The 25497-nt window shown below is 44.3% G+C and overlaps 1 protein-coding gene across 3 annotated transcripts in view; it reads left to right on the forward strand.

Moving 5' to 3' along the window:
- Nucleotides 1-25497, forward strand: part of RXRG (retinoid X receptor gamma) — a 51670-nt gene that overhangs the window by 19817 nt on the left and 6356 nt on the right. For 2 of the 3 annotated variants that reach the window (XM_061119787.1, XM_061119789.1), the window contains exons 3-8: nt 12301-12445; nt 14750-14929; nt 21182-21342; nt 21459-21588; nt 22903-23035; nt 24370-24461. In XM_061119787.1, the coding sequence (XP_060975770.1) occupies nt 12301-12445; nt 14750-14929; nt 21182-21342; nt 21459-21588; nt 22903-23035; nt 24370-24461 (841 nt within the window). The other variant, XM_061119790.1, reaches the window with a different exon arrangement.

The raw sequence follows: 25497 nt of genomic DNA on the forward strand, positions 1-25497 counted from the left end.
TGCCTGCAATGTGGGATATCTGGGTTCACTCTCTGGGTTGGGAAGACACCCTGGAGAAGGAAATGGCAATCCACTCCAGTATTCTTGCCTGGAAAATCCTATGGATGGAGGAGCCTGGCAGGCTACAGTACATGGGGTCACAAAGAGTTGGGCATGACTGAGCCACTTCATTTTCTTTTTGGGCTTCCCTTGTGGATCAACTGGTAAAGAATCTGCCTGCAAAGCAGGAGACCTGGATTTGAACCCTGGGTTGGGAAGATGCCCTGGAGAAGGGAACGGCTACCTTCTCCAGTATTCTGGTCTGTAGAACTCCATGGATTGTATAGTCCGTAGGAATGAAAATCACAATCACAGAAAACTAATCAAACTGATCACATGGACCACAGCCTTGCCTAATTCAATGAAACCATGAGCCATGCCATATAGGGCCACCCAAGATGGACGGGTCATGGTGGAGAGTTCTGACCAAACGTGGTCCACTGGAGAATGGAATGACAAACCACTTCAGTATTCTTGCCTTGAGAACCCCATGAACAGTATGAAAAGGCAAAAAGATAGGACACTGAAAGATGAACTCCCCAGGTTGATAGGTGCCCAACATGCTACTGAAGAACAGTGGAGAAATAACTCCAGAAAGAATGAAGAGATGGAGCCAAAGCAAAAACAACACCCAGTTGTGGATGTGACTGGTGATGGAAGTAAAGTCCAATGCTGTAAGGAATAATATTGCGTAGGAACCTAGAATGTTAGGTCCATGAATCAAGGTAAATTGGAAGTGGTCAAACAGGAGATGGAAAGAGTGAATATCGACATTTTAAGAATCAGTGAACTAAAATGGACAGGAATGGGTGACTTTAACTCAGATGACCATTATATCTACTACTGTGGGCAAGAATCCCTTAGAAGAAATGGAGTAGCCCTCATAGATAACCAAAGAGTCCAAAATGCAGTACTTGGGTGCAGTCTCAAAAATGACAAAATGATCTCTGTTCATTTCCAAGGCAAACCATTCAATATCACAGTAATCTAATGCCCCAATCAGTAATGTTGAAGAAATTGAAGTTGAATGGTTCTGTGAAGACCTACAAGACCTTCTAGGACTAATACCCCAAAAAGATGTCCTTTTCATTATAGGGGACTGGAATGCAAAAGTAGGAAGTCAAGAGATACCTGGAAATAACAAGCAAATTTGGCCTTGGAGTACAGAATGAAGCAGAGCAAAGGCTAACAGAGCTTTGCCAAGAGAATGCACTGGTCGTAGCAAACACCCTCTTCCAACAAAACAAGAGAAGACTCTACACATGGATATCAATAGATGGTCAATGCCGAAATCAGATTGATTATTTGCTTTGCAGCCAAAGATGGAGAAGCTCTTTACAGTCAGCAAAAACAAGACTGGGAGCTGACTGTGGCTCAGATCATGAACTCCTTATTGCCAAATTCAGACTTAAATTGAAGAAAGTAGGGAAAACCACTAGACCATTCAGGTATGACCTAAATCAAATCCCATAGGATTATACAGTGGAAGTCAGAAATAGATTCAAGGGATTAGATCTGATAGACAGAGTGCCTGAACAACTATGGACAGAGGTTTGTGATATTGTACAGGAGGCAGTGATCAAGACCATCCCAAAGAAAAAGAAAAGCAAAAAGGCAAAATGGTTGTCTGAGGAGGCCTTACAAATAGCTGAGAAAAGAAGAGAAGTGAAAAGCAAAGGAGAAAAGGAAAGATATTCCCATCTGAATGCAGAGTTCCAAAGAATAGCAAGGAGAGATAAGAAAGCTTTCCTCAGTGAACAGCGCAAAGAAATAGAGGAAAACAACAGAATGGGAAAGACTAGAGATCTTCTCAAGAAAATTAGAGATACCAAGGGAACATTTTATGCAAAAATGGGTTCAATAAAAGACAGAAATGGTACAGACCTAACAGGAGCAGAAGATATTAAGAAGAGGTGGCAAGAATACACAGAAAAACTGTACAAAAAAGATCTTCATGACCCAGATAATCATGATGGTGTGATTACTCACCTAGAGTCAGACATCCTGGAATGTGAAGTCAAGTGGGCCTTAGAAAGCATCACTACGAACAAAGCTAGTGGAGGTGATGGAATTCCAGTTGAGCTATTTCAAATCCTAAAAGATGATGCTGTGAAAGTGCTGCACTCAATATGCCAGCAAATTTGGAAGTCAGCAATGGCCACAGGACTGGAAAAGGTCAGTTTTCATTTTAATCCCAAAGAAAGGCAATGCCAAAGAATGTTCAAACTACAGCACAATTGCGCTCATCTCACATGCTAGCAAAGTAATGCTCAAAATTCTCCAAGCCAGGTTTCAACAATATGTGAACTGTGAACTTTCAGATGTTCAAGCTGGATTTAGAAAAGGCAGAGGAACCAGAGATCAAATTTTCAACATCTGTTGGATCATTGAAAAAGCAAGAGAGCTCCAGAAAAACATCTATTTCTGTTTTATTGACTATGCCAAAGCCTTTGATTGTGTGGATCACAATAAACTGTGGAAAATTCTGAAAGAGGTGGGTATACCAGACCACCTTACCTGCCTCCTGAGAAATCTGTATACAGGTAAGGAAGCAACAGTTAGAACTGGACATGGAACAACAGACTGGTTCCAAATAGGAAAAGGCTGTATATTGTCAAGGCTGTATATTGTCACCCTGCTTATTTAGCTTATATGCAGAATACATCATTTGAAATGCCAGGCTGGATGACACACAAACTGGAATCAAGATTGCTGGGAGAAATATCAATAACCTCAGATATGCTGATGATACCACCCTTATGGCAGAAAGCAAAGAGGAATTAGAGAGCCTCTTGATGAAAGTGAAAAAGGAGAGTGAAAAAGCTGGCTTAAAACTCAACATTCAGAAAACTAAGATCATGGCATCTGGTCCCATCACTTCATGGCAAATAGATGGTGAAACAGTGGAAACAGTGACAGACTTTATTTTTTGGGCTTCCAAATCACTGCAGATGGTGACTGTAGCCATGAAATTAAAAGGCACTTGCTCTTTGGAAGAAAAGCTATGACCAAGCTAGGCAGCATATTAAACAACAGAGACATTACTTTGCCAACAAAGGTCCGTCTAGTCAAAGCTACGGTTTTTCCAGTAGTCATGTATGGATGTGAGAGTTGGACCATAAAGAAAACTGAGCGCCAAATAGTTGATGCTTTTGAACTGTGGTGTTGGAGAAGAGTCTTGAGAATCCCTTGGACTGCAAGGAGATCAAATCAGTCAATCTTAAAGGAAATCAGTCCTGAATATTCATTGGAAGGACTGATGCTGAAGCTGAAGCTCCAATGCTTTGGTTTCCTGATGCGAAGAACTGACTCATTTGAAAAGACCCTGATGATGGGAAAGATTGAAAGCAGGAGGAGAAGGGGACGACAGAGGATGAGATGGCTGGATGGCATCACATATTCGATGGACGTGGGTTTGAGTAAACTCTGGAAGTTGGTGATGGACAGGGAAGCCTGGTGTGCTGCGGTCCAGGGGGTCGCAAAGAGCTGGACATGGCTGAGTGAGTGAACTGAACTGAGGAAGGTCCTGTCTCAGTCGGTGGGGGAGCTGGTCTAGGCTGCAGCCTGGGTGCAGGTCAGCTCTTCATGTCCTGACTATAGGAGCAGCAGCTTCTTGGGTCATGCTTTTCTCAAGGTGTCCCTCGGGAGTGGGGAAGTCTAAACCAAATCAGGAAAATACAGTGAAGTCTCTGCTCACATCATGTCCATTGATATCCCGTTGGTCTAGGAAAACTGTATGACTGACTCCAACACTGGTGGGACAGGGGAATAATTTGTGCCTGTTAGTGTAAGAAACTACAAAGACACAATGCAAAGGATATGAAGAATTAGCAGGAGTGAAGCATTAGGAATAATAACCCTGTCTACCACACTCTCTCACTGTGCTGGTATCTCACAACTGGGGTCAGGGTCCCTCTTGTCCCAACCACCAGCACGTCTAGCAGTAGAATTAATAGGTCTTATAGTCTCTTTTGAATTTATAGCTTGAAGAAGAGACAAGGCCCCTATGGTTTAGCATTTCTTACTGCTACAAAGAGAATTTCAGAGACTCTCCCTAGAGAGAGAGTGTATGCTCAGAGTCTAAAAGCAAAGCCATGTGGAGTCATAGAATGTTATAGCCAGTAAGGACTTCAGAAAGTTTTTCATCTGTGGATTAAAGAAACTGGAGAAGACCTTATCAGTTCTCTAGCGTAGGGATTACAGAAGTCGGGGGCCAGACAGGTGACACAGGAGGGTGAATGAGTCTGGTGGGGGCTGTAGAGAGCTGCTCTCCCGACTTGAAGCCATTCAAATTCAGAGACTTGAGGTATTTCATGGCCAAGCAGAGTACTTCTGTGGGTCCCATTTGGCCAGTCCTTTTAACCCTAATTTGTAATCTAATGGCCCTCACCTGTAGGGGCTTTCTCAGCATACACAGTTCTCCCTCATCCCATATTTTGGCCCTTGTGTGAGTTGTAAAAGCCCCACAGAGGATTCTAACTGCCCCATCCCTGCCCAGCTGAGAACCACTAATTCCGTCTAGGCCCCCTCATCCCACATAGGCCCAGTGGGCTCAGGTGATGTGTCCAACTTCACACAGCTAGTCACAGCGGAGCCAGGGTTAGACCCCAAGTCTCCACAGCCCACTCAGTCTCCATGACGCTGCATTTACTCACAGCCATGGTGTCTTCTGTCTTAACAATGACCCCAGGATCTTCCTGTTGGCTGCCGAGGATTAAAAGATGAATATCATGCAGATAAATTGCAACATTGTGTAGGTGTAGGGACAGAACCGAAGGGAGTATAGCAAAGGGACCTGAGAACTTCCAGTCTCGTGTTCCATGAGAGTGTCAGCCTCTCAGAGAAGTGGAGGCCGGACAGCAGTGGGAGGGGACATGGATTTATGCCACTCTCTCCCTCTGTCATCAGCAGAGCTGGTGACACTCTACCCTTTAGAATGCGGGACCTTGAAGAGATTTGTTTATTCATTTTCATTCATGTGAATGGATTCTAGGAGGGCAGGTCAAAGTCAATAGATTAGAGACAGAAAGAGAGATTGAAGTTCTGGAAGTAAAATTTTGCAAAGGACACTCACATTTATTCAAATAACTATTTAACAGGACCTACTCTGTGTCACTATTTGACGCTGTCCTAGGTTCCAGGGATAAGCACTGAATAAGTCTTTACTTTCATGGCAATTATACTGCAGCAGGCAAGACAGACAAAAACCAAATGAATGAACCAGATAGTTTCAAATGACCATGACTATATTTACAAAGCTATAAAACAGGGTGAGGTGATGACCAGTGACAGGGTGTGTGGATGGGGAGGGGGCAAGCCACTGGCCCTCCAAGCCTGCTTTTAGACACACTCCAGTCTCACTGAGCCAAATCTGGCCAATAAATTCAGCTCCATAGCCGTGTGAGTGGCAGGGCCGCTCTTCCTGGACATGTGTCTGTACAGAGGGATTGGGGTTGAAAGGTCAGCTGGAAGCTCTGGTCCTGGCCAACTGGGTTGTGTGCAGAGGCCGAAGCCAAGTTTTTCTCTGACAGCTGTATTCAGCTTGCCAAGCACTGGTGAAGCTCAGCAGCCCCAGACACAGAGCTGTATTTGGGGTTTGGTTTCTGGAGCCACGGGGCAGTGACACTTTGCCCAGTTAACCAGGTGACTCGGGACATTCAGTGCCTGCAGTGTTAGCCACCGTGGGCTGGGCTCTGAACGCTCCAGATAGACGGTTCCTATGCATCCCTCCTTTCTCGCCCAGGACTGAGGCTGAGTGGAGTTCATGTGGGAACATGTGTCTTCTGTGACCTGGGTCTCGGGTGAGTGTGATTTAGGGGTGAGGGGAGGAAGGAGGTGCTCGGGGTGAGAGCAGGTGCGGTGTCCTGTTCTGTGCTCTGCCTTTCTGGTGTTTGAGCTTCTCTTTTTGCTCTTGTTGGATTTTCAGTCTTGAGAAGTAAGAGAACTGAACTGATTACTCTGGAGGCAAGGACCGTGTAACCTTTCGCAAGTCATCACTCTGAACTTACATTTATCTCAGTTCCTTTTTCTCTATTGTGGGGTAACACACTTTGCCCTGATTACCCTACAGAGACTTTTTGTATATATCAAACAAGATGTGGACTTAAGAAATTACTTCTTAGGTGCTTATGATGCTCTATGGCCATAAGGTGGAATTATTTTTACTATTAGTATTATTATGCCCAGGTGGTATATCAGGCACCAAGTTAATGAATGTTATATACCTACGTGATCATTTGTCCAAGTGTGTGTTCTTTGTTGTCGAAAGGTTCCAGAGAAGTTCATTTCGACAAGCATTCATTACACTAAGAACTGGAAATTTTAAAAATGTACAAGACTCAGTCCCTGGCCTGTGGAGGATCTAAGTGAAGTGAGCTGTTTCCCAAAACAACATGTATATAATTGAGGAGATATTTATGCAGCTTTCTGACAGATGATCTAGATTACATTTTACAGTGTGTGTGTGTGTGTGTGTAATGCTATATTTTTTAAGTTTGATGTCTGTTGGCTGGACTCCAAAGCAGGACCTGCAAGTCTTTGGAAGGCCCCCACCTCATTCGCCTGTCCCAACCCTGCTGCCTGACCTGGGTTCTGTCACTGATAATTCCCGCCTAGGTAGTGATTGATAACTGAATTGTTGCCCTTTCAGATGTTTGCATTTTTACAGAGATTACTTTGATAATAAAAGTTGCAAATGTAAGACTTCCCCAGTGGTCTAGTGGTTAAGACTCTGCACTCCCACTGCAGGAAACACACGTTTGATCCCTGATTGGGGAAATAAGATCTCACAGCTGTGTGGTGTGACCAAAAATTTAAAAATAATAAAAATATAGTAAAAGTTTAAAAATTTAAAAATGTTAGAGCTAGAACAGATCTTGAATACCATCTTGTTTAATGATTTTTAAAAAGCCATGAAGTCTTCAAGTGAAAGCATGTTTGGAAGCCATTGCACGTTAAGTAAAAACAGGACTGGTGAACTCGAGGTAGGAGATGTGAAAACTTCTTACTCAACCTCCCCACCCCCTGCCACACTTGTTCTCAGCTTGGAAACCACTGCTTTAGTCTGTGCATAAGTTAAGTGCAGTCTCTGAGTGAAGTCATCCTGTCAGGACCACACAGCAAGGCAGTGGCAAGTCCAGGCTCTGTACTTTTCACAGTGAAGACCCTCATTCGACTAAAGATATGCCCCTCTGAGGACTCCGCTCACTGGAAGAGGAGTGCCTGCCTGAATCCTGCCTGGCTGGCCGCGTATCTGCCTTGAATGGAATAATTTGGGCCGAAAGCAGCTCAGAAATGTGGGACCCGATGTTTGGTGATGGCTCCAGGGCATCTAGGATGCATTCGGTCCTTGGCTGAGAGTCTGCAAATGGAAGACAGGTCAGCCAAGTGTGTGTCTCTCCTTTTTCTCAGGAGCAGCCAGCCGCCTGGTAAATCCCAGCTCTGAAGTGCTCACTTCAGCAGGGCGGCTTCTAATGGAACAAGACAGCTGGAGCTCTGGGACTGGGACCAGGCAGCTAATGGGTTTGAGCTCTGGTGGCTGCCTTCAGTCTCATCTACCATTGCTCTTAGCCCACACAAACCCCAAGCCAGCAAAGAGACGGACAGAGGAGAGGGTGTCAACCCACCTGTCCCCACCACTGCCTCCCATCACCATCCAACCCAGGAAGAGGAAGGGTTTTGGAGAGGGGCTGCCAGGAGACAGTGACCAGATGCAAGTCTACTCCTCCGGGGGCTCATTGCCTATGAGGTGGGGGCTGGAAGCAGCCAGGGCAGGGGTGGTCTGGGCGCTCCTGCCGCACAAGACAGACAAGGTGGGGAAGGAAGAATGATCAGCTGGGATCCAGAAGCTCAGGGTTCCAGCTCCAACATGTTAGATCTGGGAAGGTGCCTAACCTGGTGCATGCTGCTGCTGCTGCTAAGTGGCTTCAGTTGTGTCCGACTCTGTGCGACCCCATAGACGGCAGCCCACCAGGCTCCCCCGTGCCTGGGATTCTCCAGGCAAGAGTACTGGAGTGGGGTGCCATTGCCTTCTCCAAACCTGGTACATGGGCAGCTGCAATAGCCTCGGGTGTCTCTCTTCTCTTCCTTGTGCTGCTGCCTCATACTTCAAGGGCTTTTTTCCTTTGCTGGAAACCTCGAGGCTCCTCATGGCCTCTCAGATTAAATCCACTCGCTTTCCCTGGGCGGTCAAGCCTCAGGCTTGGTTACAGCCCACCTCTTGGTCTTGTCTCCCATACATCCACCGGACACAAATAGTTGGGTTTCTCTCCAGGCCCTTGTTGTCAAAACCTTTCACCCACTGGCTCATTCAAATACCATTCTTTTTTTAAAGTTGTCAAGTCCCAGATCAAATGCTCCTTCCTTCAAGACACCTTCCCTAATCTTGCCTGTAGTCTTTCTCTCCTAAATTATCCCAGCCGGCTTTTTGTCTCACTGATGGCCGGTTTCCTGAGGCAGTGCCCACATCTTCTCTTCTGTATCCCAGGAGGACCTGTGAGTGAATGAATAAGTGAACCTCCTTATGGCTCAGTTTCCTCAGCTGGAAAATAGGAAAACCTCATAGGGTTGTTGTGAGGGTTAAAATAGTTGGCTCTGAGCAAACTTTCCTTGGATGGTAGCACTGAGTAGCAAGAACAATAATTACTGTTCTGTGATCACTGCAGACTGGAGAAGGTGGAACTGGTCCTACTGGAGATGGGAGTGGGAAGGGAAGGTGGGTGAGGGTCTCCTGAGCCCCAGGTGATATTGTCTTCCTCCTTATTCCCTTGATCTTTCTTATCCATTTCAGGATTTGCAGACAAAGGTCAGTTAGAGAGCTCCCTAAAATATTTCCATTTCGTGGGATGGATCTAACTTTCCTTGAGATGCTGAGAATTCCTAGCACATAGCAGAATGTTGGTTCATAATAAACATTCAAAATCTGAGTTAATCGGATTTTATTGTGATGATAATAGCTCCAATTTATGGAACATCTACTGTGTACCAGCCAATGTAACAGACATTTTACATTATCATCTCATCTAATCCTCCCAGTGACTCTGTAAGTTAGGTATTACTATGTTCATTTTACAGACAAGGAGACAGAAGGTCAAGGAAGATTAATAAGGAGGAATGTTGACCTGGAATCCGGGACTTCTTTGAAGTCATGCAGCTAATAAGGGCGGATGGCGAGTCAATCCCAGGGCTGTGTGATTTCAAAGCAACTTTTCTCCTCTACATCAGTGTTTCGGAACCCTGGACTGCCATTAGCATTATCTGATCAACTTAAAGAAATGCCAGCACCAATGACCCTCAGACCATTTCTTGGCGTGGGACTTTGGAATTAAATTTTTTCCAAAGCTCCCAGGAGTACATTCGGTGATGAGAACCACTGTATTAAACCAAAAGAAAAAAAATGCTGAACATAAATTCTAGATATCTTGTCTTAGCCTTGTACAAAAAGGAGGGAGGAGGAGGAAGAGGAGGGAGAATTCCCTCATCACATATGTGTTTTCATCTCTCACACAAATTAATTTTTAAAAATTCCTGGTGACTTTGATTTCAAAGCAAGGCCCTGAACGCTATCTTTTCTTTTTCGCATCCCTTACAGCATTTAATCCAGAACCTCTGCCCACCTTCTGCTCAATAAATATTTGTTTAGTGAATTGAAAAGATAGTAAATCTTGAAGGAACCTAACTCAGGCTCTGTTATATTTTATGTTTTATTGATCATTTCTTCTGTTTCAAAGGCCTTAAATAGGGAAGAAAATCCTACCTTTGGTTCAGTTTGGGAGCTGCAGTCCCTTCGGTTAGGCAATGTGATTCAGAATTCATATAGACCATGCAAAAGTCAGTGGGCCCTCCCTAAAATCCCCAGGTGTTCAGCAGGTGCTGCTGCTGGGCACTTGAACACATGCTCACTCAGCATCACCTTTGTTTGGATTTACTTGGAAGCGTTCTTAGTTTTTGTGTGTGTTCTGACTCCTCACTGAGATTGTGGCCATTTTTGAGGAATGAGAGACAGATCTAGATGTTATATCTCCCTTGACAGTGTCTAGAATGTTGACCTGTACCCATGGGTACAGAAATGCTGCCGACTGGATGACAGACTCATGTTTATTTAACTTTTCTTTGATGAATAGGAAACAGGTAGCAGTGGCTTCTCAGTCATCTCCATTAGCGCACCAAGAGACGTGGAGTTGGTGGTGGTGAGGAGCTAATGTTAACTGGTGCGAAGGGGTGAGGAAAGGCATCTCACAATGTTCCTTTTTTGAGCCATTCAGTTCTACCAATTCCCTACTGATCTCAGAGAGACAGCAATTAGCGATCCTACAAAGAGATCTTAGCTCCCTGCCCGGGAATTGAACCCGGCTAACAGAGGATGAGATGGCTGGATGGCATCACCAACTCTATGGACATGGGTCTGAGTAGACTCCGGGAGTTGGTGATGGACAGGGAGGCCTGGAGTGCTGCGATTCATGGGGTCGCAAAGAGTCGGACACAACTGAGCGACTGAACTGAACTGAACTGAACCTGAATGAAAACCAGGAATCCTAGCCAACCAGGGACGAGAGGTTAGAAGCAAAGTGGCCCTGGCTCTTTCCCCTGTTGGAAAGCAAGAATGTTTCATGGAGGCAAAAGCTGTAAAAATAGGTACAAAGTTTAGTAGAGACAGAGCATAACATGTATGGGAGAGCACACAGAAAAACAGTTTATTTAAGACAAAAGTAAGGAAGAAACACACACCCAGAAAGAAGGGTATGAGCATCCTCTCTAGTGGGGAGGAGCACAGTAAGTCTGAAGCTAGGCAGAAATACACACCCCAAGAGGAGTGTGGGCCTCCTGAATGAGGAGGAGAGCGGTAAAGAGGTGATTTAAATCACTTATGTAGGGCTGTCCTTCTGGTCTTTGTGTGTATGCTCAGATGCTCGGTCATGTCTGACTCTTTGCGACCTTATGGACTGTAGCCAGCCAGGCTCCTCTGTTCAAGGGATTCTTCTAGCAAGAATACTGGCCATTTCCTCCTCCAGGGGATCTTCCTGACCCAGGAATTGAACCGGCATCTCTCCTGTCTCCTGCATTGGCAGGATGATTCTTCACCACTAGCGCCACCCGGGAAGCTTGTCTTTGTTTACCCTGGCCAATTATCTTGTTACTTTCTTCATACCTGACTGTTCCTAGGACCCTTCCCAAGATGTGTTCGCAATGTTTTGCTAAGATGGATCCCACTGCAGAGGGCTGTGGGTGCATGTTCACACTTTTTATGGCATGGGACCCATGGATTCCCCTCCCTTTTTGACCCCAAGGAGGCTTCCTGCATGTGTGCAGACAGGGAAGTCTTCCTTGATCTCAAGAGTGAGCACCTTACCTCTCTACTTTAGCGGAGTTCAGCTTTTGCAATAGCTTTGTCCTTGGAGCCTGAGTGAGAACAATGCTTGATCTCTACCCCACTTGACAAACGCCAGCTGTCCAGCCTAGAGGCCCGTCCCTCTCCTACCACACTACCACGAGATGGGTTGATGTCAGGTACTGGGAAGTGCTGGTCTTTGGTGCAAAAGATTTTATATTTTCATGGAGGTTATTTTTTTCCTTATAGACAAGTTCAAAAGTATGATCAGGGGCTTTTAAGCTCATTTTTAGTGCTACTGCAATGATGTGGGCATGTGGCTTAATGTCTTGAGTAGGTTCACTGAGATGACCACTACACATTATCTCCTCTTCCGTTTTACTGCAAACATCTTAAGTGTGCATTTTATTTACCTTTGTACTACAGAGCCTGGCTTGATGCCTGACATAATGAGCGCTTGTGAACGTCTGTTGATTCACTAAACAAATGGATTTGCATATTTTGCTTGGTTCTTTCAGAGTCTAAGTCTTGCCTGAGGGCCATATTTCCTCTTGTAGCACTGCTGAATAGGCAAGAGGTAGTTAATAAAAAATTTAGAAATACACAGACTTGTCCTAAGTGTGCTGTTCAGTGTGGATTTCTAGCTCAAATAATACATGAGTGAAATGAGTTAACGTTGAGAGCTTTGATGTAGATGTGTTGTGATTTTCAGTTTAGGTTTTGGCATTTAGAAATGACTTAGTTCCTCTATGTTACTCTTTTTCTCCCTTAAATTCACATCCTTCATAGGCAATTTTAGATACTCTGTACTTGGAAACTACTTCTTGAAATAGAACCTGCTTTTTCCCCCCAAGGAAGGCCTTGTTAGTTTCTGCCTTGGGGTTTGGGTTTACTCTGGCTCTGTGTTTTATTGTATCTTTTTTTTTTTTTTGAAGCTAAATGTGGTCAACAGTGTCAGCATTTCAGAGGACATCAAGCCCTTACCAGGGCTTCCTGGCATTGGAAACATGAACTACCCATCCACCAGCCCAGGATCTCTGGTTAAACACATCTGTGCCATCTGTGGGGACAGATCCTCAGGTATGTACAGAGGCAGACACCCCTCCCAAGTGCCCCATGCAACAGGGGTCCCAGAGAAGACACCTGTTCTACTTCCCACTTGGCTTCTTTGTACCCAATGAGAAAAAAAGTCCTTGAGGATGACCCAAGTTGGGGCCCAGGCTGTAGATTTCTGTCACAGTCTTGATGAATTTAAAGCATGACTTCACTTTAGGTGGTTAGATTTATAAGAAACATTTCAGGAAGCTTCTCTGGAGTTACTGTGTTGCATGTGTATCTGGGATAAAGAAATGGTTGTGATGAGCAAGTATTTCAATCTAGAGTCTCTTTAATTTTTAAAAAATTATTTTTATAATTCTAAAAATAATATCTTAATGTACAAAATATGGGAGAACTAGAAAGTTATCAGTAGAAACTAAAAAAGTTATCTATAATGTTCCCAACAAAGAGAAATCCTTTAGTATTTTAGCAAATTTCCTTCTACAACCTTCTAGGCTTTTAACATGTTTCCCTGGGTGGAAACTATTGTTTTCCCTGATTTTATTCTCTTTATCTTCTTCCACTTTTGCCCAAATTATTTCTTTTCTGACTTCTTTCCCTACCTCTCCAAAATTCCTGCCCCTCTACTCCCCATCTCAACAATTTTGATGATAATTGAATCTCTGATTTGATGAAAGAGAAGCTGAGGAAGATTTCTATGTCTGTGTATGATGGCTGACAATATTTTCTCTGCTTTTTATTGCCACTAAAGTCACTGCAAAATGTCACTCCATTGAAAGTTCCCGGTGCCTGGAACTTAGCTACATGACTAGTGTTTGCTTGTTCTCAAAAAGTTGTTCCCAAATTGTGCAGATTTGGCCATTGCCATAGCAACAGAATTCCAGCCACACCCTGATAGAGAGTTTTTTCTGCTATGGTTTAATTGAAGTTGGGCGGTTCATTCATATGTGGGAGAACCATGGAAATGGTTTAAGTTCTTAATGACAAATACTTCAGAGCTGAGAGCATTAATTGTTGTTCTATGAGTTCAGTAAATCGGTGTAGTCAGCTGATTAGACACAGACTAACTTCATCAAACAGGCTATCTCTAGCCACCATTGCACCTTAAAGTGGCTTCCTCTGAAATATAAGCTCCTGGGATCCAGATGTTAACATTGGTTAGTTCTCAGGGACTTCAGATTCACCAGATTAGAAAGTCGTATCAGGTCTATAGCTAAACTGCATCACGTGTCACTCTCAAGAATCAGACTTAAATTTGTTTTGCATAATTTGTCTCATTATATTGTTCAAGTCTCACCATTTCACAACTGAGCACAGCTGCCTGGTGTGTCGTATTGGGAAGACGTCTACCTAGAAAAACTCCTTTTTAAAAATATTTATTTCTTTGGGTGTGCTGGGTCTTAATTGGGCATGTGAGGTCTTTTTAGTTGTGGTATGCAGGATCTTTTTTTAGTTGCAGCATATGGGATCTAGCTCCCTGACCAGGTATTGAACCCGAACCCCTTGCATTCGGGGTACAGAGTCTTAAGCCACTGGGTCACCCAGGAAGTCCATGGTGACTGATTCTTGATGCCTGTGTGGTCATATGTGAGGTGGCCCTCCTGACACAAATTAGCCATCTTTGGCTGGGGTCATGGAAAACTGGAGGTGTGGGACAGGTAATAAGGGCAATGGAACAGGTAACATTTTCCTGGACCAAGTAAAACCACCTTCCATCAGATCTTCTTGTCACATCTCAAGATTACATGTCATGTTGTGCCGTAAAGATCATATAACAGTTTATTCCTCTGATAGGCAATAATATTTGAAAAATTTATAAGTTAGTTTCTTGCATGTAGTTTATTATAAAGCATAATAGTTCTAAGTGAGATTCTTAAGTCCTTGGACTTCAGTTATGGAGAAATATGAGTGAAACTGAGGTTGTTTTCCTGCTAGATAATATACAACAATCATAAATATTTTTCTTTTTTATGTACACTAATGTCTTGAATGAAGGCAGAACATTTTGCTTAACTAAACATAAGAATTTCCCTACTAAATAAATGGAAGCGAAGTCTTAGGTCAGGACGTTTTTAATAACATTCTCTGGAATTAGTGACTCCAGAGAATTGCTTCTAGAGGGTAGACACAAGAAAGGGCATATCTACTCTCCCTTGGTTTGGTTCCTGTCGTCAAGCTTGTATTCTGTGCTAGTTATCCTCCACCTTTGTTCCCATTGCCGAGGTGAGGTGCTAGTTTTTCTGGGGGGAGCCCAGAGGTTCTTTTGAATGAAAGACCCAGATAAACACAAGAGCAACTTGTGGGATGTCCTTCTCTCGGGGCCAGGAAAGCACTACGGTGTGTACAGTTGTGAGGGCTGCAAAGGCTTCTTCAAGAGAACCATAAGGAAAGACCTCATCTACACGTGCCGGGATAACAAGGACTGCCTCATCGACAAGCGTCAGCGCAACCGTTGCCAATACTGCCGCTACCAGAAGTGCCTGGTCATGGGCATGAAGAGGGAAGGTAAGGCTTCCCCACCCTGCTCCCCGCTCAGGGCAGAGAGCAGCTTGCACATGCATCATGGAAGCAAGTGCAGCACGTGGGAATGAGTCCTGCTAGGCTGGACCATGTGAACAAGTTTGAAGAGGAGGAGAGGAGGGAATGACTTTGGGTACCATGATTTCTCAAGTGCTGCAGTTGAATGCCTCCTGCCCTGGTAAGCGTGTATCCCTAAGCAAAGCGAGCAGGAGCATCTTCCTTCACCATTCTCACCTGTCCTGGACCTCAGAGGATGGTCCAAAAGGGACCTGCTCTCTTCCTCTTCCAATATCCAGGCAGTGTTAGAGCTGAGGTCTCAGGGTGCTGGCCTACCGTTGGAGCATCAGACTGACCTTCTGGGCAGAGATGACTATCCCCTCTAATCCTCACCCTGGGGAAGCCTGCTGGTTTGATTAATCTCTCTGGGCTTTTATAACCTTGGTCTGCTATAAATCCTCTGAGATTGGTGTATTCCAAAATCTTTAGGGATTATTGGCATTACCAATAATCGGACAGCCTTCTCATTCAGAGGGATCATCATTGTGTACTTTTAAAATGTTACATCTTTCAAATTTACAGGGCAGGTTAGCTGGGTTGTTGTAGGGAAAAAATATGAACGTGCTCGCTATTTACAAGATCAAAAAGTCTTTCCATTAAGTAACACAGATAAATCAAATCAAGAAGTTAATTAGCTAGTGAACGCAAGAGGTACAGGCTGTAAATGGTAAATCTTAATAGATTTAAGAATCAAGAGGTCTTGTCTCTCTCTCTCTCAGAAATGGGAATAAGGTGTTTTTGTATCTCCCAGGTGACTCCATTCTTAAAGAACTTCTTTTCTATGAAGAGGGGGGAGGCTGGCTAAAAGGACCAGTGAAAAAAGGGTTTGGACCCCTTGTAGGAGAGAATCCTACCAACAAGGGAAAAATGGCACTCTTAGAATGTTTGGGATGAGGTGGCCCTTAAGAATAACTTAATAACCCTAACCATTCTGAAAGTGAAAGTGTTAGTCACTGACTTGTATCCAACTCTTTGTGACGCCATGGACTGTAGCCCACCAGGGTCTTCTGTCCATGAAATTCTCCAGGCAAGAATACTGGTGTGGGTAGCCATTCTCTTCTCCAGGGGATCTTCCCAACCCGGGATTGGACCTGGGTCTCCTGCATTGCAGGCAGATTCTTTACCTAACCATTCTATAGCTGAGAAAATAGACTTGGATTGCTGGAGTGAGTTTCCCAAGGTCCCAAGGATAGGTGATAAACAGAGACTGGAACTTCTTACTTCCAGGTCAGAGCTCATCATACATCTCTTCTCCTACCAGGGCAAGAAGGAACTATGGAGCTAAGGATGGACTCTCACTCTGATATCTATCAAGAATCTCAGATTGACAGACAGACCCAAACCTGCCCCTCAGCCTGTTCACCATATGGTTCTCCCCATTTTAGGAAATAGCCATTTTTCAGCTACTCAGATCAAAAGTCATTGAACACCTCTTTTTTTTCATGCACCACATTCAATGGGTGAGGAACTCTTGTCTCTTTCTCAAAATATGTTAAGAATCTTTCCGTGTCTCACCATGTTTACTGTTATTGCCAAGCCACTGTTTGTTTTTGGTTTTTTTTTTTTTTTGTAATAATACAAATAGCCTCTTAAGAAGTTTGCCTGCTTCCATCTTTATCTTCCTTCAGTCTCTCCTTATCAAAGCAACCAGAATGAGTCTTTGAACAAGTGGGTCAGGTGAAGCCTTTCTTTCACCAAAACCCTCTAGTGCCTTCACTTCTTACTCAAAAAAAAAAAAAAAAGGCAGAATCCTGGTTATGACTTCAAGTCTGTACATGGTCTGGCTACCCCCATCTTTCTGCTCCAGTCTCAGGGCTTTACACTTACTGTTCTGTCTGCTCAGACTGCCCTCTCCCGGGTGTCTGCACGGCTCACTTCTTCATATCTTTACAACTTCTTAAAGTTTTGCCTGACTACACTGACTCAAATCACACCAACCACCCCTAATACTTCCCAGTTTATTTCCTACAGCATTTATTACTATATAACACATATTTAAATTTTGTCTACTGTCTGTCTCCAAAAAGGCAGGGGTATTTTTCCTGCCTGCCTACCCCCCACTGCTGTATCACCAGAGACTAGCACATAGTAGATATTTAGGAAACATTTGTTGAGAGAATCGATGAGTGGTTTAAACTAAATATTGGAGTCAGATGTTTTAGTAATTCAGGTGCTTCTAAGTGATTCATTTGCTCAGTCATTCATTCATCATGTATTAACCGGGTGTCTACTTTATGTTTGTGTCATACTTGCTGTAGAGGGGTCAACGATTTTCTAGACTGGAACATGTGATGCGAAAAATCAGATGGTAGAGACTGTCTTCTCTTCCCCAGGATAGAATTGATACTCACTGTTTGTAGCTCCCACCACTGTGATAGTCAACACATTAAATTAATGACCCCGAAGTGTGTCTCCCGTCAGCATAGAGTGTGATTGCTACTGACTGAGAATCATCTATATTTGACTTTATTGCTTCACAGTCTAATTCTGTCTCTCAAAACTCAACCTGAATGTTTCCGGCTCAATTAGGGTCAGAGTGGTTCACGGAGAAAATTATGGGAAATGTGGTTCTTTATTTTAAAATGTAAGTCAAACAGGGACATGTGGATTATAACAGCCTGGGCTGTCCTGTTTTAAAAAATATATATTTTAATTGGAGGATAATTACTTTACAATATCGTGATGGTTTTTGCCACCCATCAGCATGAATTGGCCATTGGTGTACATGTGTCCCCCCCATCTTGAACCCTCCTGCCACCTCCCTCCCCACCCTATCCCTCTATGTTACCCCAGAGCACTGACTTTGGGTGCCCTGTTTCATGCATCAAACTTGCACTGACCATCTGTTTTTCACATGGTAATGTATATGTTTCAATGCTATTCTCTCAAATCATTCCACGCTCTTCTCCCCCGAGTCCAAAAGTCTGTTCTTTACGTCTGTGTCTCCTTTGCTGCCATGCATATAGGGTCGTTAGTACCATCTTTCTCAATTCCATATATGTGCATTAATACATGGTATTTGTCTTTTTCTTTCTGACTTACTTCATTCTGTATAATAGGCTCTAGGTTCTTTTAAACTTAGTATTCTGATTCATTATTAGAAAATTGGGTCCAGTTTTGGTTCCTGAATTAAAAAAAAAATAATGTGGTAAAGCAAGAGTGATGAAAAGCTGAATCATTAAAAATTAGGAGTGGAAAAGGGCTCTTTGGGAAATTACTAAAGGAATTCATACTATTTACCCTGACAAAGAGAAGGCAAAGAAATGAATCAATTCCTCATCTCACTATATGAAATGTCACTTTTTAAAAGTGACTGGACAGCCTTCCCTTTGCCACTATCATTTCTGGTCTTTATTTGCAAAATTTAGGGCTCAGTTCATACACCTTCTTGTGGACAAGAATAATGAAATTCTGGAACAGATAACTGAGTGATATTATGGAATTTATATTACTAGGGAGTTGGACAGATAGAAAGAGATAAAACTGGGGTGGGCTCAGAAGTCACCTGTCTGGGATCAGGGTACATACTGGGGTGAAACTGAAATGGACATTTGCTGTTGTCTGGTATAACACATTTATTTTCTGAATGAAGAAGCGGACGTTCTGAGAGGCCAAAGTCTGGCCTGAGCTTACATAGCAAGCTAATGGCAGAGCTGCTCTAGGACTGGGACCCTCTGGCATCCAGGCCACCAAACAATCCTCAGGGTTCTGGGGAGTCTGTTGCCACAATTTTGAGTCATAAAATGTGGTTTGGGTAGTAAGAGAATGGATTATTTTCAGGCAATTTAGGCAGCATTTGATATCCCTGTGGATTTATTAATCCAACCAGCCTACAGTCTTGGAGGTAGTAAAGAGGGGCTAGACGGAGGCTCAGGAGACAGCCAGCCTGGTTCTATCTACAATGCTAACTTCATTATTTTCTAGCTCTGAGACCTTAGGCAGGTTACCTAACTTCTCTGTGGTTGATAGCTCTTCAGAGGGTTAAATGACATGTAATCTATGGAAAATGTTGAGCACAATTCTGACACAGAGAAAGAGCTTGATAAATTTTGGCTATTTTAGTACATCCCAACAGATATATGTTGGACTAAAGAATAATCTTGTTTTAGATCCCACTGTCCCCTAAATGTAGCCTGAGGTATGGAGTCGCAGTAGCTCAAAATGTCTGTCCATAGCGAATTTCCTCCAACCAGAGATACTGGACTCCTATTGACAACAGTAAGATTCATGGCACAAAAAAAGAGGAGTGAATAGAAAAGGATCACTCAATTAATGACAGAATTGGAATTAGGATATAATTCCCTGAAGCTGAGGTTATTTTCTTTGAAGTTTGAAAGTTATTTCCCTTGAATGTTACAAATCTATAGAAGAAATCAATTGAGGACCACAAAAGCAACTTATATTGCTTTCCCCATCTTTTCAAATTAAGACAAATAGAAGCCCATTAACCTGTATTAAAAAATTAATACAAGAGGCATTCAACTTTAACCAGCAAATCCAACTGAATATAAAGACACATATGAGAGTTTCTGTATGTCGTCAGTGAATGAAGGCTAACAGAATGGACAGAAAGAAAGGAGGACGGGGGAAAGAGAAACAAGGAGAGAGAGGAAGAGGTCCAAAGAGGGGATGGAGAGAGGACCAGAGCAGAGTCCAAGAGTGTAGAGAGACCAAGGGGAGGGAAATTGCTACTTTTTTAACTTTTAAATTATTACTTCATTTAATCTTCAGAAAACGATCTAGGGTAAGTACTACAAGCCCCACCTTACATACAGGAAGGCTGAGGCTTTGTAGGCTGAGTAACATGTCTGAGGCTGCTAGCTAGGAAATGGTCAGGCCCATTGTGAAACAGATTTGACTCCCAGTACATGATTTTTGCTCTTCTCCTATTTTCTCATCTTTGTCGTCTTTCTCTCCTGTTTCTCCTTTTTCTTAGTCCCTTGCTTTAATCTCTCTTCCTTTTCTTCCTTTACTCCTTCCTTCCTACCCTCCTTCCTTCTCAACCCCTGAGTATTATTCTCATCTTGAGGCTTCTTGGCGCGTCTCTGTTCGAGACTGTGATGTATCAGCTGTGTCTGTGAGGCAGACCCTTTTCTGACCTACTTTGACAGATCAATAATACCCCTTGCGTGAGAAACTAAATGTCCAGCATCCGGTCCCGGTTCATTCTGCAGTCTCTGTAGCTCCTTCTGCCCTCAGAGAGTAGGAGGTGCCTGGGAAAGTGGATGATGGGGAGGGAAGGAGAGGGGGTGAGACGTAGAAGTCTCTGATGGAGTATTTATCACTGAGGTCCCACTTAGCCACTGTTTAGAGTATAATTTTCTTGATTCTTGGGATTTAAAAAGATGTGTGCTAATATTGAATTCTGTTTATTGCTACTGGGAATAAGATGAAAACTAAAGCTTTTGAGAAAATGGAAACTAACCCCACAGAGACTGTCCTCCCAATGAAGAAGACAGAATTGGGGAAGGGGTCTGGCTGACATTCTCATGTACAGACCCAGAAGGTTCTAGATGAAAACCCTAAGTTTTGGGAATCTGAGAAAATTCCAGCCTCCACCTCTGCCTGTGTACCCTTCTTCACCCCCTAAATCATCTACTGATTCTGAAATGTCATCTAGGTGACATTCCTCCACCTTTCTGCTTACGAAATGCCCGCATGGCTCCCTAAAGATCTTCCCTGACAAGTCAGATCAGGTGATGTTGTGTTCAGGCTGGTGCACTAGGGGCAGACCTAATGGGACGTGAATGCCAAGGATGATGCATAGGATCTGACAGAGGGAGTTTTTAGAGTAATGTGCTTGTTACTTAACTATTGCGTGCTCATAGTTTATTAGAGGTAGCCAGTTGAGGAAGGACATGGCATACAGCATGCAAGGAGATAGTGGTTCATTTAAAGAAAGGGCAAAATTGGAGATAATTAAAGCTTAAAATGCATACTTCCTAGAGAGGTCACCATAATGACCTGGAAAGAATATGGACTAAAAAACCTACGGTTCTGCACAGGCATAAGCAAACGCTCTGCTTTCTTGGTTTCATCCTTTAAAAGGACAATGTCCTGAGTTACTACCATGATGGTGTCCATTTTGCAGATGAGGAGATGGAGGCTTGGGGAGGTAACTAAATTTCCCACTGTTGTCCTGGGCACATGGTAACGTCTGCACGTCCTTGTCCTCACCAGCTGTGCAGGAAGAGAGGCAGAGAAGCCGGGAGCGGGCTGAGAGCGAGGCAGAGTGTGCCAGCAGTGGCCACGAAGACATGCCCGTGGAGAGGATTCTGGAGGCTGAGCTTGCTGTTGAACCAAAGACAGAATCCTATGGTGACATGAACACGGAAAGTTCGGTGGGTGCTCTTAGATCTCCATCCAGCTGCCATATCTTAGATGGGGCTAGACATGGGCAAGGGATTTGTTTGAGTCTTAGAATCTGTCCCTTCAGATTACTTTGTTCCTCTTTTAGACGAACGACCCCGTCACCAATATATGCCATGCTGCCGATAAGCAGCTTTTTACTCTTGTTGAATGGGCCAAGCGTATACCCCACTTCTCTGACCTCACCTTGGAGGACCAAGTCATTCTGCTCCGGGCAGGTAAGTGATACCAAGGATCCTTTCTTCTTGGGGCAAGCACTTGGGTTGCCATTTTGCCCTTGGGATTCTAAAACAAGTGACCTGATGGAGTTGAACCCCTCCAAGCTGGTACATCTTGTTGAGACAGGATAACCCTATGTGAGATTGTTCTTTTTTATATTACTTACAGTCTCTTAAATTTGGATGGCCCTCTCCCAAACTTTTTATTCCCAAACAAAACAGTTTGTTAGTGGAGGAATAAGACTTTTTTCTTTTTTTGATATTTAAATTTTTTTTTTACACAATGAAATTTGTATTAGTTTCTACATGCATTTTATTATCAGAGAAAAATAACTTCTAAACACACATATAGCACTTCAAAAAGAGGCAAGTTAGTAAGAAGCAGAGACTTTTCTGTCCATTGGGTTTCTTAAACTGCTTCGTAGAATCCTTATAGTGACCAGAAAAGAACTATTTTTCCATGCAAATGTTACACAGCCTTTATAATTTGCATTCAATTTTCAAAGAGAGTTAAATAGTTTTTATTGAAGATAATCTGAAGCTCTGCCTCATTATTATTATGAAATTGGAAAATAGAGATATTCCCATTTCACAGATGAAGTAAGGGAAGCCAAAGATTTTTGCTCAGTCTGGTACTAGATGGATTCCAGGGTCCCTTCCTATTTTAATATTCTACATGCTGTAACTTCTCTCACCTCCCATTTCTGGGACACTGGCAGTTGACATATGCCAAAGCTCCTCTTTGTCACGGAGCCAGCAGAGAAATTTCATGAAGATTGGCTGAGCCTTGGAAGCCAGTGCCCTCATTTCATTCCTATCAAATAATGAGCGATCCCTGAGTGTCAATGGAAAGCGTCATGCCATGCTGCTGCTAAGTCACTCAGTCGTGTCCAACTCTGTGTGACCCCATAGATGGCAGCCCATACTAGACAATGCCAAAGAAATAAAACTAAGTTGTCAGGTCCTGGGGCCAGAGACTGCAAGGTATGCTTGCTTTATCCACCACGACAGCTAACATAGTGACTATTACCCGTTAAGTGTTCAATCCATATCTGTTGATGGACTGGGGAATAAAGAGTCCTTGTTCTCAAACTACCATTCTACGCAGCACAGGGGGAGCCTGGGGGATGGGCATAGCCCCAGGTCCGGAGACCCCTGTCTTCTCATTTGTTTCTTCACTCATTAGCAGTATTGTCTGGAACTAGATTCTGATTCTACTTTTATTCCAAAGGATAATAATGCCTGCCTTGGATGGCCATCCACGAAGCGCGAGTGTGGCAGGCCTCCCTCATGGCCACCTTCTTATCCTTGCAGGGTGGAACGAGCTGCTGATCGCCTCCTTCTCCCACCGCTCCGTCTCCGTGCAGGACGGCATCCTCCTGGCCACGGGACTGCATGTCCACCGAAGCAGCGCCCACAGTGCTGGGGTTGGCTCCATCTTCGACAGGTGCGTCTCTTCTGCTTCCAGCACGTGCGTGTGTACATGTGTGCATGTGTGCGTTTAGAATGGATACCTCAATCAGCTGTACATATATGGCTGGAAGCAGAGACCATTAAGCACATGAAAACATAAACCTGGGGAATGAGAAAGTGATTTTAAAAAATGTGGATTCAAGGAGACAGAGCCAGTCAGAGGCCAACAAAGTTATTGGCAGATGAAAACCTATGGATTTCCAAAGAAGAGACGGTGTTACTGACATTACCTAGTAAGACTGGACTTCCTTCGTAGCTCAGTCAGTAAAGAATCTGCCTACAACGCTGGAGACCTGGGTTCTATTCCTGGGTCAGGAAGAGCCCCTGGAGAAGGAAATGGCAACCAACTTCAGTATTCATGCCTGGAAAATCCCATGGACACAAGAGCCTGGCGGCCTACAGTCACTGGAGTTGGACATGACTGAAGGATAAGTAGGGGTGGGGAGTTTGAACTGTTTATCCTGGAGGGCTGAGACAGGAATGAAGGCTTAGAATCTGACTTTAGGAGTCCAGGAAAGGTAAGCTAGGGTTTTTGCTGGACTCTGCATCAGGTTCTCTGGGGCAAGCCTGCTGAGGGAGCAATGGCCTCAGTCTGGGATTCTGTGCCCTCAGGGAAATTAAGTCAGGTGATTTAAGGCAATGAGAAAGCAATGAGTAGAGATGCATGACTTGGGGAGACAGGATGGAGATGTGCTAGGAAAGGGAAGGGTGAGCTGGAAGATGGTCTCTCTACCCAGTGCTGGGGACCTGTGGTCCCTTTCCAGCCCCAACATAAACGGTCTTCCAGGGCCGTGTGCATGTCCATCTAAGACGCTGCTCCCCTTTCCCTGCCTTTTCCCACATGTTCCACGCGTGGTTTTCAGTGGCCTTAGTCCTCCTGATGGTGCCTGCAGGTTCCTTCTGTGTCAGGGAACGCCGTCCTCCACTGTGTTCGTCCCGAAAAGCGGTGCCCTCGGCCTGCTTCGCCTGTTGCATTTCTACCGGTTTCCAAAACCTCTCGGCTGCTTTTCCAGCCCCCTGTCTGAGCTCACCGCCTCCTCCTGGGTGTCCCCTGGGACTTTGGTTATGTCTACCACTGGCTTGGCGTTGTTGCTGTGTGCTGCTTCTGTGTCTGCTGCTTCAGTTAAACTGTGAGCTCCTTGAGATCAGGGACTGCGTCTGATTCATCTCTGTGCCCCCAGTACCTGGCGCAGTGACTGGAAAACGTGGGGTGGTGGGGGATAATAAATATTGATTGCATTCATTTTCCCAGCCTTTGGTCTGGTGCTCATGATTTTCTCATTCCCTGTCATTGTTTCCTGTGAACAGAGTTCTGACTGAGCTGGTCTCCAAAATGAAGGACATGCAGATGGATAAGTCAGAGCTGGGGTGCCTGCGAGCCATCGTGCTGTTTAACCCAGGTGACGGCATCTTGCTTAGCCCCCCGCCATGGTCAGCCCCCAGTGCTCTGATGTTCTTTGGCCCTCTAGCTCAGCTGAGACAGAGATGGGAGGAGGCAGGGCTAGACCTGTCCGTGGGGAGGATGGAGTCACCTCTGCATTGCCTCTGCTCTTTGAGCCCTCTTGAAAAGTGTCTCAAATGGGCGTGGAGTGTGCACGTCGGGGGTCAGTGGGGAAGGTGGGAGATGATAGAGGCCTAGGGTAGTAAAGGAGGTGGTAAAAAGTGGTCAGGTTCTCCAGGGGGTGATAGAAACTAGTGAATAAAAAAGTGCTTCCATCTTCCTTCCCTAGGTGGACAATCCTGAGGTACATTCTACATACCTCCTTAGAGGGTCCCTGTGAGGTTGAGTCCCGGTTGCCCATGGCCATGATCAGTCCAGTTATGTACTCTTGTGTTGGCTTTTCTTCCTTCCCTGCTTTTTCTTTTTTCGGTTCCTCCCTTCTCTTCCCTGGGTCACTGCCTTAAATAAACTATTTCCATGCCAAAAAAAAAAAAAAAAATAGGAGTCAGGTTCTGCATATATTTTTTGGCAGAACTTATGGGATTTTGCTGATGGATTGTGCATAGGATATGAAAGAGAGGCATTAAGTATTTTTGTTTTCCTGAACAACTGGAAAACAATTTTCATTGACTGAAACGGAGGTTCTAAGGGTGGGTGGCTAGGAAGCAGGTCTTTGGATGTGAAACTCTGAGATGGATGTAGATGCCCAAGAGTGGCTGTCCAGGAAGCAATTATTCATGTGATTCTGGAGTTCAGGGGAGGGGCAGCACCAGAGAGGTACATTTGAGAGCTGTCAGCCTATACCTAGCGTGGAGAACTCTGAGGCTGGTGCGAGCTCATCCGGAGTGTAAGCAGAGGCATAGCGCGGGGCTGAGGACTGGGTCCTGGGGCATGGCCACATTTCGAAGTTGTGGAGAAAAGGAAGAAACAGCAAAGGTGCCTGTGAGGGAGCAGTGGGTCAGACAGGGAAGAACCAGAGAATGATGTCCTGGGGG

This window comes from Dama dama, chromosome 20, assembly GCF_033118175.1.
Source record: "Dama dama isolate Ldn47 chromosome 20, ASM3311817v1, whole genome shotgun sequence".
Lineage (NCBI taxonomy): Eukaryota > Metazoa > Chordata > Mammalia > Artiodactyla > Cervidae > Dama > Dama dama.